Source organism: Scomber japonicus, chromosome 24 (assembly GCF_027409825.1).
Source record: "Scomber japonicus isolate fScoJap1 chromosome 24, fScoJap1.pri, whole genome shotgun sequence".
Taxonomy (NCBI): domain Eukaryota; kingdom Metazoa; phylum Chordata; class Actinopteri; order Scombriformes; family Scombridae; genus Scomber; species Scomber japonicus.
Genome location: NC_070601.1, coordinates 13,544,626 through 13,555,645, shown reverse-complemented (window position 1 = coordinate 13,555,645; position 11,020 = coordinate 13,544,626). Strand labels below are relative to the sequence as shown.

The following is an 11,020-nucleotide window of genomic DNA, read 5'->3' as shown; positions in this document are numbered from 1 at the left end:
AAAAGGATGTCACCAAAGTGAAACACCGTTTTGCCCACCTCACATTCTGCGACCATGCAGCACAGAATTTGTGCGAGACCTTTTAGAAAGGCCTCATAAACAAGGGCAGGGATTTTACTCAGCGCATGACTCATAGCATATTAACATGAAGAGTGAAAAACAGAAGATTGGAAAAAGAAATACAGATGGTGCACAGTAACTGCTGCACGCCAGCCCCTGCTGCGACCACCTAGCTTTCCTGAAGGCTCAGCAGGTACCGGTGGTGCTGACGGTGGTGTAGCTGAACTTGGACATGGAGGTGGCCATCGATGTGGCCATGGAGGTGGCGGTGATGCCATCTTCTCCTGCCTCCCTCTTCCTGCACCACCAACACTGGCGGCAGAGCCAGTTGCGACAGCAGCAGGCGAAGGTAGACAGCAGGGCCTTGCGGAAGCGCATGTTCATGAAGCAGTAAATGATGGGGTTGACGCAGGCCGAGCTGTAGGACAGGAGGTGGATGAAGGAGATGGGTGCTCCTGAGAGGGCTTTGGAGGCTGACTTTAGATCAAAAGCCTTCCAGGTATTGGCTGAGTACAGTGGCATCCAGCAGATAAAGAAGAGTGCCACGATCACCATCAGCATGCGTATAACTCTTCTCTTGGCCTGCAGCTTGGCCTCTGAGGTGTTGCTGCGAGCGCGCTCAGTCTTGGCCTGGGTGGCACCAGACGAGGCAGAGAGGGTGGGGAGCTCCACAGCAGAAGGGGGCTTTTTGGACACCTGGATATAACAACCATCGTCATCATCGTTTGCCCCTGCAACACCCCTTGCTACGCCGTTCTTCTGGCCTGTGGAGGCATAAGGGAAAAGTATAAGTGAGGGCAGTTTGACTGACATGTTGAAATATTAACAGCACAAAAAACTGACTAAATGCCAGAGATGGGATTTCATTATTTTACTGCTTGAGCACAGAAACTACATACCATGTTTAATAATAGAACAGAACTGAAAGCTTTTTCAGAGCGTCTCAACCTTGATGAATCACACTCAAAGCTGGACTCCATGGAAACTACTGCTCCCGACGCACATAGTTACAACAACAGATATATTTTACCTGAAGGGACCATTTCTTTGCAATCATTTACATTCCATGCAGCTATACTTGAGTTTTTCCCTTCTCTATGGAAAATACCTGCTGGATGGGCCACTGAGAAATTCCAAATAGGCATGAAAACAAGTGGTTTCACGACAACTGAGAAGAATGATATTTTTGGATATAACAGGTGCAAAACCTGTGGGTAGCAATAAAATATGTCATTCTCTGCCTCAGGCAAAAAATGCAAATGTATGTTTGTGTGCACTGCGTGAGAACAGAAGCTTGTCTGTGTCTATTCTTAAATGTGACTGTTAGTATTAGAAATTACAAAACTAAAACACTGAGATACATTAAAACATTAATGGATATGGAATTGCACTGTTACAGTTGTCATATTTTAAGGATATTTACTAGACTGTTTCCCATCTTTTTTACTGTAATTGACTGCTGCTTCATATAAATGTCTATAAAAAGTGATATTTTTTTGTGTATAGTATGAGTTAAAGCAATGTGAACAAAAAGCCTTTTGCAGTTTGAATTAGATTTTTGATGGATCTCACCAGTGGTCTCTCTGCTCTGGCCCAGCTCAAACTGCATGCCTCTGTAGAGCTCTCTGGAGATCAGACCGTAGGCTATAATCATCACCACTCCCGGGATGAAGAACAGAGTGATCAGCAGCAGGACATACCTGAAAAACAGCCAGAATGGAAAGAGAAGGTCGTAAAAAATGGAGAAAATCTTACTGTGGAATCTAAATTGCTTTTCAAATCAACACAGATCACATCAGATTCTCTTCACGCTAGCTGAAAAACATATTGCGCCAATAACAAGATAACACAGACAAATACACAGATTTATTTCTTTTTTCTTCATAAACCTGTGTTGGGGCTGTGCTGGAGATCCTGCAGATGGTTGACCCCTCCCAACAGCCCTCTTTACCACCATGCTGTCTGGCAATCCCAGTCCAGTTCTGCATCGTCTAAAACTGCTTCTCCCTGCAGGCTGCCAGTTTTCATGCCCCTATATATTTGCTCTATCTCCTTTTTGCACTAAGGATGTTTTTGCTGATGCTATCTTTTTATATATGTACAAACTTTATATTACACTTTTGCAAGTTAACTTATTGTTCACAACTTCTTCCTTCTTTCATATCTACCTGTGCCTTGTGTATTCTTGTAATCACCCTGTGCATCTGCTGCATAGAGTTGTGGAAAATGGAATTCAGATGATTTACATGAGTAAAAGTAGCCAAACTGTAAATGCAGAACTGTCACTTCAAGTAAAAGTTTTGCATTCAATCTCTTGCATTTCATCAGCAAAATGAAAGGCAAAAGCAAACTATTTGATATGCTTTTGGGTAGCTAGTAAAAATGTAAAAGGGAAACGCTAATTACAGTTCATCCACAATGCCAGATAATAACTTTGTAGCTTCACACATGACCTGTAAGTGTAATTGCCATTTTCAGAGTTACTATTACCAGCATAGTGTTTTTGAGAGCAGGTGTTATGTGAGTGCATTCTAAATTGAGTAGATTTGGTTTGATTACAAATAGATATTTCCATTGCATGAATCCACACTTCCTGCCAATCTAGGTCATCAATGGAGATGCCCAGGTTTCTCTCCCAGCTTGTTTACTAGCTTGAGACATTAGAAATGAATTGAAATGTATGGCTCTATAAAATGCAAAGACAAGGCCATTTCTACATGTGAGGTGGCAGTATTGGTTGTTAATGTGGTATCTTTAGTGATGAAAAGCCCCTGGCTGTACAATGCTTTAAACCCCTAGTCTTGACAGCCTGGCAATGGATAGGTTTAGTATAGAGGTCCTTACAGACTCAAAGTTATTCACAAACAACAAAGTCCACAAAGGACATTTTATAGGATTCAATATTGGGCCAAACTGAGGTTGGGATCATATTTGAGCCAATCTGCTATCACCTGGAGGCGGACTGCCAGCTGATAGAAGCCCACATTTGGTACATCTAAGTCCCCATCAGAGCTTGCCGTTTGGACATTTGCCATCTTCAGTCAGGGCTTTGCTCCAGGAACTCAGCCAGCCTTCAAGCACCTTAACTGAACAAGAACATGGTCTGATAACAGAATATGGATATTTGCAGGGTCTGGGCAGGATGTTCTTTTTAATTGAGAGCAATCCTACACAGCTGGGAAAGAGATAAGGAGGCCCATCGATCTAAATCTGCCTTGGCATCCAGAAGAGGATCCAGAAGAAGAAGGAAATTGGTCTTAAACATCTGACCTTATGTGGGGGTTAAACACACTCCCAAGTACACAAAACAAGAGAAAGACCAATGGAATGGAAAGGGTTCTGACAGGTTTGGGATAGATGTTAGAGACCCTAATGGCATGGCCTCAGATTTTGCTGAATTAATGTGTAGCTTGAAACCATGCCAGGAAACAGAGGTGTGTGGTCTTCATAAAAATATCAACACATCATGCACATAAGTAATTCTATGCTCCCTCTCTCCAATGAGAATATCAGATATTACAGCATTCTGTTTCATGGCTTGGGCCAGTGGCTCAATAGCAACATTGAAGAGCATTAGGCTGAGAGGAACGCTCAGTCTATTCCCATGATAACGGGGGAATTGCTAGATCTCAGCCCATTAGTCAGAACTGCTGGAATTGGAGTATTGTAAAGAACCCTGACCCAATTGACAATGTTATTGCCCCGGCCAGATTCCCCCAGTGTATAAAACAAATAAGACCACTCAACCTGGTCGAATGCTTTCTTAGCATGAAGAAAAAGCACAAGGGCAGGGTCGTCATAACCCTGAGATAGATGAAATGAATGATATTAAGTAGCGTTTTCATATTATCATAGGAGTTCTTACCCTTTTTAAAACCATTCTGGTTGTCCTTAATAATGTTAGGTAGCTCTTTCTAAATGCATGGCGAGTATATTTGAAAGCAATATTTGATCAGAGTAAAGGAGGACTATTTGGTCAGGGCACTTTCATTTAAAGGATGAGAGATGTTGACCTCCGTGGATTACTGAATAGGACCCCATTTTCAAATGATTGGTTAAACAACACCAAACAGAGAACAATACTCTAACAGAATATTGTTAAACTCCTTATAAAACTTATACCCAAATCCATCTCAACCTGGGGCCCTCCCTGATGGCATAGATTATAAGGCAAGCATTGCTTCCTCTCTTGTGATTGGGGCATTTAACTGCAGTTCTTGACCTTTTGCAGCCTTAGGAACTCTCAGGTCTATAAAAATAAATGCGTAGGGGCTAGGTCATTGTCAGGCTGTTCTGAATTGTAGATAGTGGAATAAAATAATGCTTTATTAATAGTTTTGGTATCAAATGATCTGACACCATTGGAATCCACAGGAAAGGAGTGCTCGGAAACAGCAAATAAATCAGCAGAGTATTCAGTGCAGCACATGTGGCTGTCAGTTTCTTGAGTGAGTTTGGGCTCAGACTTGTTATGTAGTGTTTCTCCAGGTTGGCTAATCTAGATTCAAGGAGTTTGTGCCTCTCAATCCTTTGAAAGTTTCTTAGATGCTACAAAAGACATGATCAAGCCCCGATAGTAAGCTTTACACATCTCCCAAAGGATAGAGATAGACAGATTGTCTGTAGATAGTGAGTAAATAAATAAAACCTCTTGAATTTTGAAGTAAAGCAGGAAATTAAATTATTATCTTAGGGAAGAGATGATGGGAGTCTCCAGAGCCTTGACAAAATCCTTTCCCCAGAAAGAAAGTAGAACATGTATATGGGGGCATGGTAAAGTAAGATGATAGAACGTATATGGTGCTTCACAGGACCAAAAGAATTTGATAAAGTATTGAAAAGGTTATGAATTCAAGTACAAGAACTTTTATGGGAAGCAGAAAAAAGTCAACTCTGAGTCTAATCAGAATGAGTGGGAGAAAAACGGATACTGTAGTAAGTGGCTTTCAATGCGCTGATGTTTTCAGGATAAACAAGTAATTAGAACCGAGAGGCACGGAGATCTAGCCAAAACATTGTCCAGCACTTGACCCATCTGTATGTCTCTTATATTGTGTTGCATTCATTATTTCTAGTTTCACAGTGTGTGCTTATTGGTTGAATACTGTCTATTTTCTTGTGACTCAGTGTAGCTCCTTGTGTGGTCTCTTATGTTGCACTAAGAGCAGAGAGATTTGTAATTTTGTTCCATTTTGTAATTTATCTTGTATGGGAGTGACAATTACCTTAATGCATTAACATTTTTTTTTCTTTTTTTAGCCACTCGGGGCAGTGGAAATAAGCTCTTAACAGAAAAATAAATCTTACAAGTTAAACTTGTTGCCAAACCAGCACATGTGGAGTAGTATTTACGGTGACCTGGAGCATGTAAGTCCAATATTCACTCTGTTGTGCTCACAAACCAGCTGCTAACTTTTCTCTGTCTGCTGTTTGATGCGGAGCAGGTAGCATTCAGTGGGTTTATCAGAACTTTAAGTTGAAATCATTAGAGTGATAACTGAGTAGTGAGAGTAAACTTTAAGTTAAAGTAGCTGTATGTAACAAATATATTCCAAGTAATCATAAAATTGCCCTAAATATCACCAGACATTAAGGAATCATGTTAATTTCAAACACTGATATCACTGAAAGCAGTAGTCCAGCCAGAATATTCACATTTGAAAAGCTCAGTTGCAGCCCTCAAGTAATGTTTATGTTGTCATTCTGTGTTTTGGCCTGATGCGCCACCCACCACCTAGCTACCAATCACCAAGTCAGTAGTTTCAGCATCTAGGTTGCCAGTTGCCACTGAGCTGCAGCTAGGAACACTGCAGATAATGTCTGATGTTACAAAACCAAAAAAACCTCATTATGACTCTCAAATACGTCGTGACAATTTGAGAAACAAAACAAGGGGATGTATAGGAGATGCCTTTGAAACATGGAGATGGTTACAGCGTCATACAGCACTCAGCTGCACCCGCTGATACGGAGGACGATATGCAGGATCACGTCCAACAACTGGCAACCCGTGTGAAGTAGACTCTGGCAGGGAGGGGGCGAGGAGTAACAGCTCTCTCCAGTGTTTTGAACGTGGGCCCAGTACCTAACCCAGTACCATTTCTAAACACTTGGTGTCAGAGTTACATACTTCAACTTTAACAGCTGGCAAAACAACTGGGGGGGAACTGTAGAGTTGGATGATGATCCTCTTTTATATTATGTATAGTCATTTGAGCCGTTGTTCATATAAAATGTTGATCTTAGTAGTTTTAACTAAAAGATTAGACATTCTATATCCATCATCTTGTACAGTGAAATCAGATCAAATAAACTTTAGCCTGCTACAGTGATTTTAAATTCATTTTGACAAAACACACTGCTCTTCAATATGATGTGTCTGTCAAAACAATTTCTTCCTAACATGAGGCAGGCCAGTTGGACCAGTTGGACCAGTTACTGTAGCCTCTGCAGGCCTGACACTGCTAGACAGTGCAGTCTTTGTTCTTTAACCACTTAACATACGCCCCTGTTTTTTATGTTGTTAGCCTAAACGACATGCCCAAGTTGTGAGCAGCACAGATCCCTCATAGTTTGAGACTCAGATATGTGTCTGGTATCATTGGAAAGGAAACACTCTCAGGATTCTTGTAAAAGTGTCTGTGTGATTCTGTGACTTACTGACAAAGAGTGGCAGAGGTTACAATGATGGGGTTATTTACTCGCCCATAGGTTTGCCTTTACAATGACATGTGTACAGACATTCAGGGACCTCTCAGCAGGATATAGACACAATGAGGCCACAGCCACAGGTCTTGGGTCAGAGTTATTTTCCAACAGGTATGTCCATGCATTTTCCTTAGGTCCTTTTTGGAGACTCCAAATGGACACTTGGTTACCAAAGCTGTATAACCACAATCAAACACCTATAACTTCACAACCCCTTTGCCTACAATCAAAATATTGGTCTCTAATGAAAGCTGACACCATATTATTATTATTATTTTTTATTTTATTTTATTAGTATTATTATTATTATATATAACCATATTTTTTTTGTTTGGCCATATCTATCTATCTATCTATCTATCTATCTATCTATCTATCTATCTATCTATCTATCTATCTATCTATCTATCTATCTATCTATCTATCTATCTATCTATCTATCTATCTATCTATCTATCTATCTATCTATCTGTTTATTTTGGTATAAGTCATATGTTAAGTCGAAAAAGAACCAACCGTGTACCAAAATGCCGAGTGCGTAATGATATATGGTTGAACTCTTTTACGCACAGGGCGCACGCCGGTTATGCTTGGAGTTTGTTTATGGACAGCTAAACATGATAGCTTAGTGTCATACACCGTTGGAAACCTTAGACTATTGGCTAAAAGGTTATCTACTTCATTTCACTGAATATTTCCATAGGCTGGAACAGCTGTCAATCAAACCCATGTCGTCATTGTCGTCGGTCACATATCCTCATTGGCTTTGGAGACATGTACTGCCTAATCCTAAACACCGATTGGCTTGTGTGTGTCGTCAGAAGCAGAAGAGGCTCACGGTCGTAAACATCTAGTCACGTGTACTCTGAGATGCACGTGCAGGTCAGGAAATGACGTAAACGGACCGTATATGGTTTGTTATTTGTGTTATTACGTTACGTGTTGGACTAAATATACGGACATATTGAGTGTTCTTCACGATGTTAAGACCCTAAAAGCTGAGAGCTACTTTCAGTTTCTCACCTTGTGCCTCAGACTACACAGGCAACTACATATACGTGCATGTATTCTATAAGTCTGAATACAGACCTTAAATACAGTAAAGTTACAGGTGTGGGAAAAAACACTTGGGATTCTAAATGTATAGATTGTTTTTATCAATTGCCACACCGGTGAATCAGAAGACTGAAACCTGTTTTAATAGACAGGAAGTGAACAGAAGTGAGAGGGATACAGAGAGAGTGGTGGTAATGATGGGGGAACTAGAAAGAGTACGCCATGAATAAGTAATATAAAGAAAGTGTACAGATGTCACTTTGATCGTAATAATAAATCTTTACCATCTGTACCCACAATTCGCTTTTGACTTCAATCAGAATGCTCTTAAGAACTGGTGTCTGTGGTGCACATCAGTCAGCACATGAAAGCCACTTCAGAAAGAGGAGCAGGTTGGATCTCATTCGCTCTCTGATATTCTAATGTCTTCCTGGGCGACCCTCTGAACTTGGCACAGCCCCTCTCATTCACTTCGCACAGCGCATTTAAAAAAAGGCTTCAGTCAAAGCCGTCTCATCAGCTGGATGTTTGATACTGTGGAAAATGTGTGAGACAAAAGGTGTCAGGATGTGAACACGTAGGAGTGCGGAAACACCAATATGTGATATGTGTGCTGGTTTTCTCTCAAGGGGGAAACCCAGATTTATGGAGCTGAAACAAACGGACACACGGAGGAAAAAAAAAAACTAAACATGTTGAATATTATATTCACAGCTCCTTCTTTTGACTGTTCCCACATCAACTGAAAGCCTCACGGTTATCAAAAGGTGCGTTTGGTTTATATTGATTATCAAAGCAAATCATATGCATTTCAGCACTACAAGCATGGCTACAATTATACTCAGCTGGTAAAGGTGAGAAAAGAGAAAAGAGTCTTTTTTTTAAATTTCTCCTTTGAGGTTTTATTCAGTACGCTGTTGACAAAACTGAGGACTACATCAGAGCCAATCATTTGTATTAATGTATTCTATACAGCCAGATGTTTGTACCTGGAGTGACAGCTGTCAAATTCACTCACGTGCTCTCAGTTAGAAGACTCAGGGTACAGCGCTTTGAGCGAGTGAGCCGCTGCACAGCTAAATAAAGATGCCACAGTGAGTACTTTCGATATGCCAGCATCATGATGATTGTGATGTGAGCAGAGATGATCTGAGTTGCAGAAATGATTGTTTTGTGTGTACAGTTTTTCAGTGATACTCTCCCCTAAAGTTCTGCTGTTGGCTAGAAACACAAACTTATCCATTCTGGGCTTTAGGGAAGTCTGTTTAATATTGTTAGTGTAAATCAATATTATAATATTAATATACTTTCTTAATGCAGAGCTTTTCTGCTGTCATCTAAACTTCTCTACTAATGCGGACCATTTCATGTTAACTGTGTATAAACTATATAATCTAAATAGGACTAAATCGTCTACCACACCAGAGGTAGGACAGGCTGTCTGGTATCTGTCAAAGACACAATGAGACACTAATAATGTTCCAAAAATAGAGGAATAACCAAGTTTCTTTTTAATGCAAATTGTTATATGGTTATATTCTACATATATATCCCTCCTGGGCCCTGTTGCCATTATTATGAAAGTAAAAATCCAATCTGTGTAAAATGAACAATATACGCTTAATTATCAAAATCAGAAATCATTAAATTTGTCTTTGTGCAGATAAAATTGCTTCATTACCCCTGTGTGTCATGGTATCATTTGCTCATCATCTCCATGACAGATTTCAGGCTAAAAATGAATGCTTCAGTAACTATGCAGTGCTTCATTAGGGGTAAAAAAAGGTTATGGTGAAAGGTAAGAGAAAAAGGTATTATCTCCTAGCATTACAGGTTTTAACCCCTAATCCTGAAGTAATTTAAGAGACAGTCATGATGGGTGAAGATGAAGCTGTGAATTCAAACTTGAAAAGGTCCTTGTACTCAGTGACACATCTGGACTTTTGACTTCCCTCCTTCCTCAACGAGCCGACTAATTAACTGGTCTCCTGCCGCCTCGTCTCTCACTGTGAAACTTAAGAGCTTGATAGACAGTCCGAGAAAAGAGAATTCTTTAGTGTTCAACCACAAAAAAGCCTGGCCCCTAGAGAGATGTTCAGCCATTATGCAAAACTCAAAGTTGTTTATAGCCAGATATAAAAATCCCTGTGTGGTATATCCCAAGATGCTCGAAAATATCTTGTCCTTGATTGTGTATCCATCTACTTGGGGTGCTTTTTAACGACAAAGCAGCTTTTATCGGTCCTTGGAGGACATTTGGATGGATGGATTACTTTCCTAACACTGGGCAATCCAAACTATAGAAGCCATAATCATTTCTCTCCTGACCTTTTGCATTAGATCTACTCTTCCATCCTTTTTTAGCGTACACTCAAATGTGTTCATTTAAAATGACAGTGAAATGGTAACATGTACTCTTACAGCACCAAAACTGACAGACACATTATCTACAATTTTCTCTGTATAATGATGGAGCGTCTACTTTCTTTCCCAGCTCGTCCATCATTTGGTACAACCTCTTAAGACCCATCCATTTCATACTGGCTCTAATTAAGCCTCAGCAGGAGCTACCTGTTCTCCGTTTTCATCTTTCAAAAAAACAGACTCCCTAATGATTCCATTCATTTTTCAGACACCGCCTTTGTAGCCACCTTTACAGCTTCTGCTCAGGGGTTCAATCCTTAACATGACAAGAATTAAAGAGCCCTATCTTCATTATCCTCTTTATCCCTTTTAATAGTTCCTCATGGCTAGGTAGAAAGAAAACATACCTATGGCTGGCATTAAAACTTCACTTCAGTGGATTAGCTTGAGAGGAGAGTAAATCTGTGCAAATCTTTCGAGTAGGGATCAACTTTGGTGAAGTTGTGTAGAAACAAATGTGTGGTGTAATAGCAAACTGCCAGCGCCAACCTCTTGAGAGAAGTACAACATGGGGGAAGGTATGGTAGCATATTAGTCGTGTTTCAACATCTAGTTTTTATTTAACCTCCTATGTCAGAAAATCTTTCACAAAAGAGGTATGTTGTTGTAGATTTTGTGTTTTTGGACATTTGGGGTTTTGGAGGTTGAAGTGTTATGTGTTTGGATTATGATTCATATATTGCCTGTCCTCTGGTTGTAGTGTTTTTAATAAAATCTCAGTCCTGGCTGACCTTTTCCATAGACAGCAGGTTATGTGAGATTGTTAAGTTTG

At 40.2% G+C, this 11,020-nt stretch overlaps 1 protein-coding gene across 1 annotated transcript in view; it reads right to left on the bottom strand.

Moving 5' to 3' along the window:
- Positions 1–246: 246 nt before the first annotated feature.
- The window catches only part of cckbra (cholecystokinin B receptor a), a 32,751-nt gene continuing 21,977 nt past the window's right edge, over positions 247–11,020 (bottom strand). The window contains exons 4-5 of the mRNA XM_053314308.1: positions 1,633–1,760; positions 247–824 (exon numbers count right to left, since the gene is read on the bottom strand). Coding sequence (XP_053170283.1) covers positions 247–824; positions 1,633–1,760 — 706 coding nt within the window. The remainder of the gene's footprint in view (positions 825–1,632; positions 1,761–11,020) is intronic.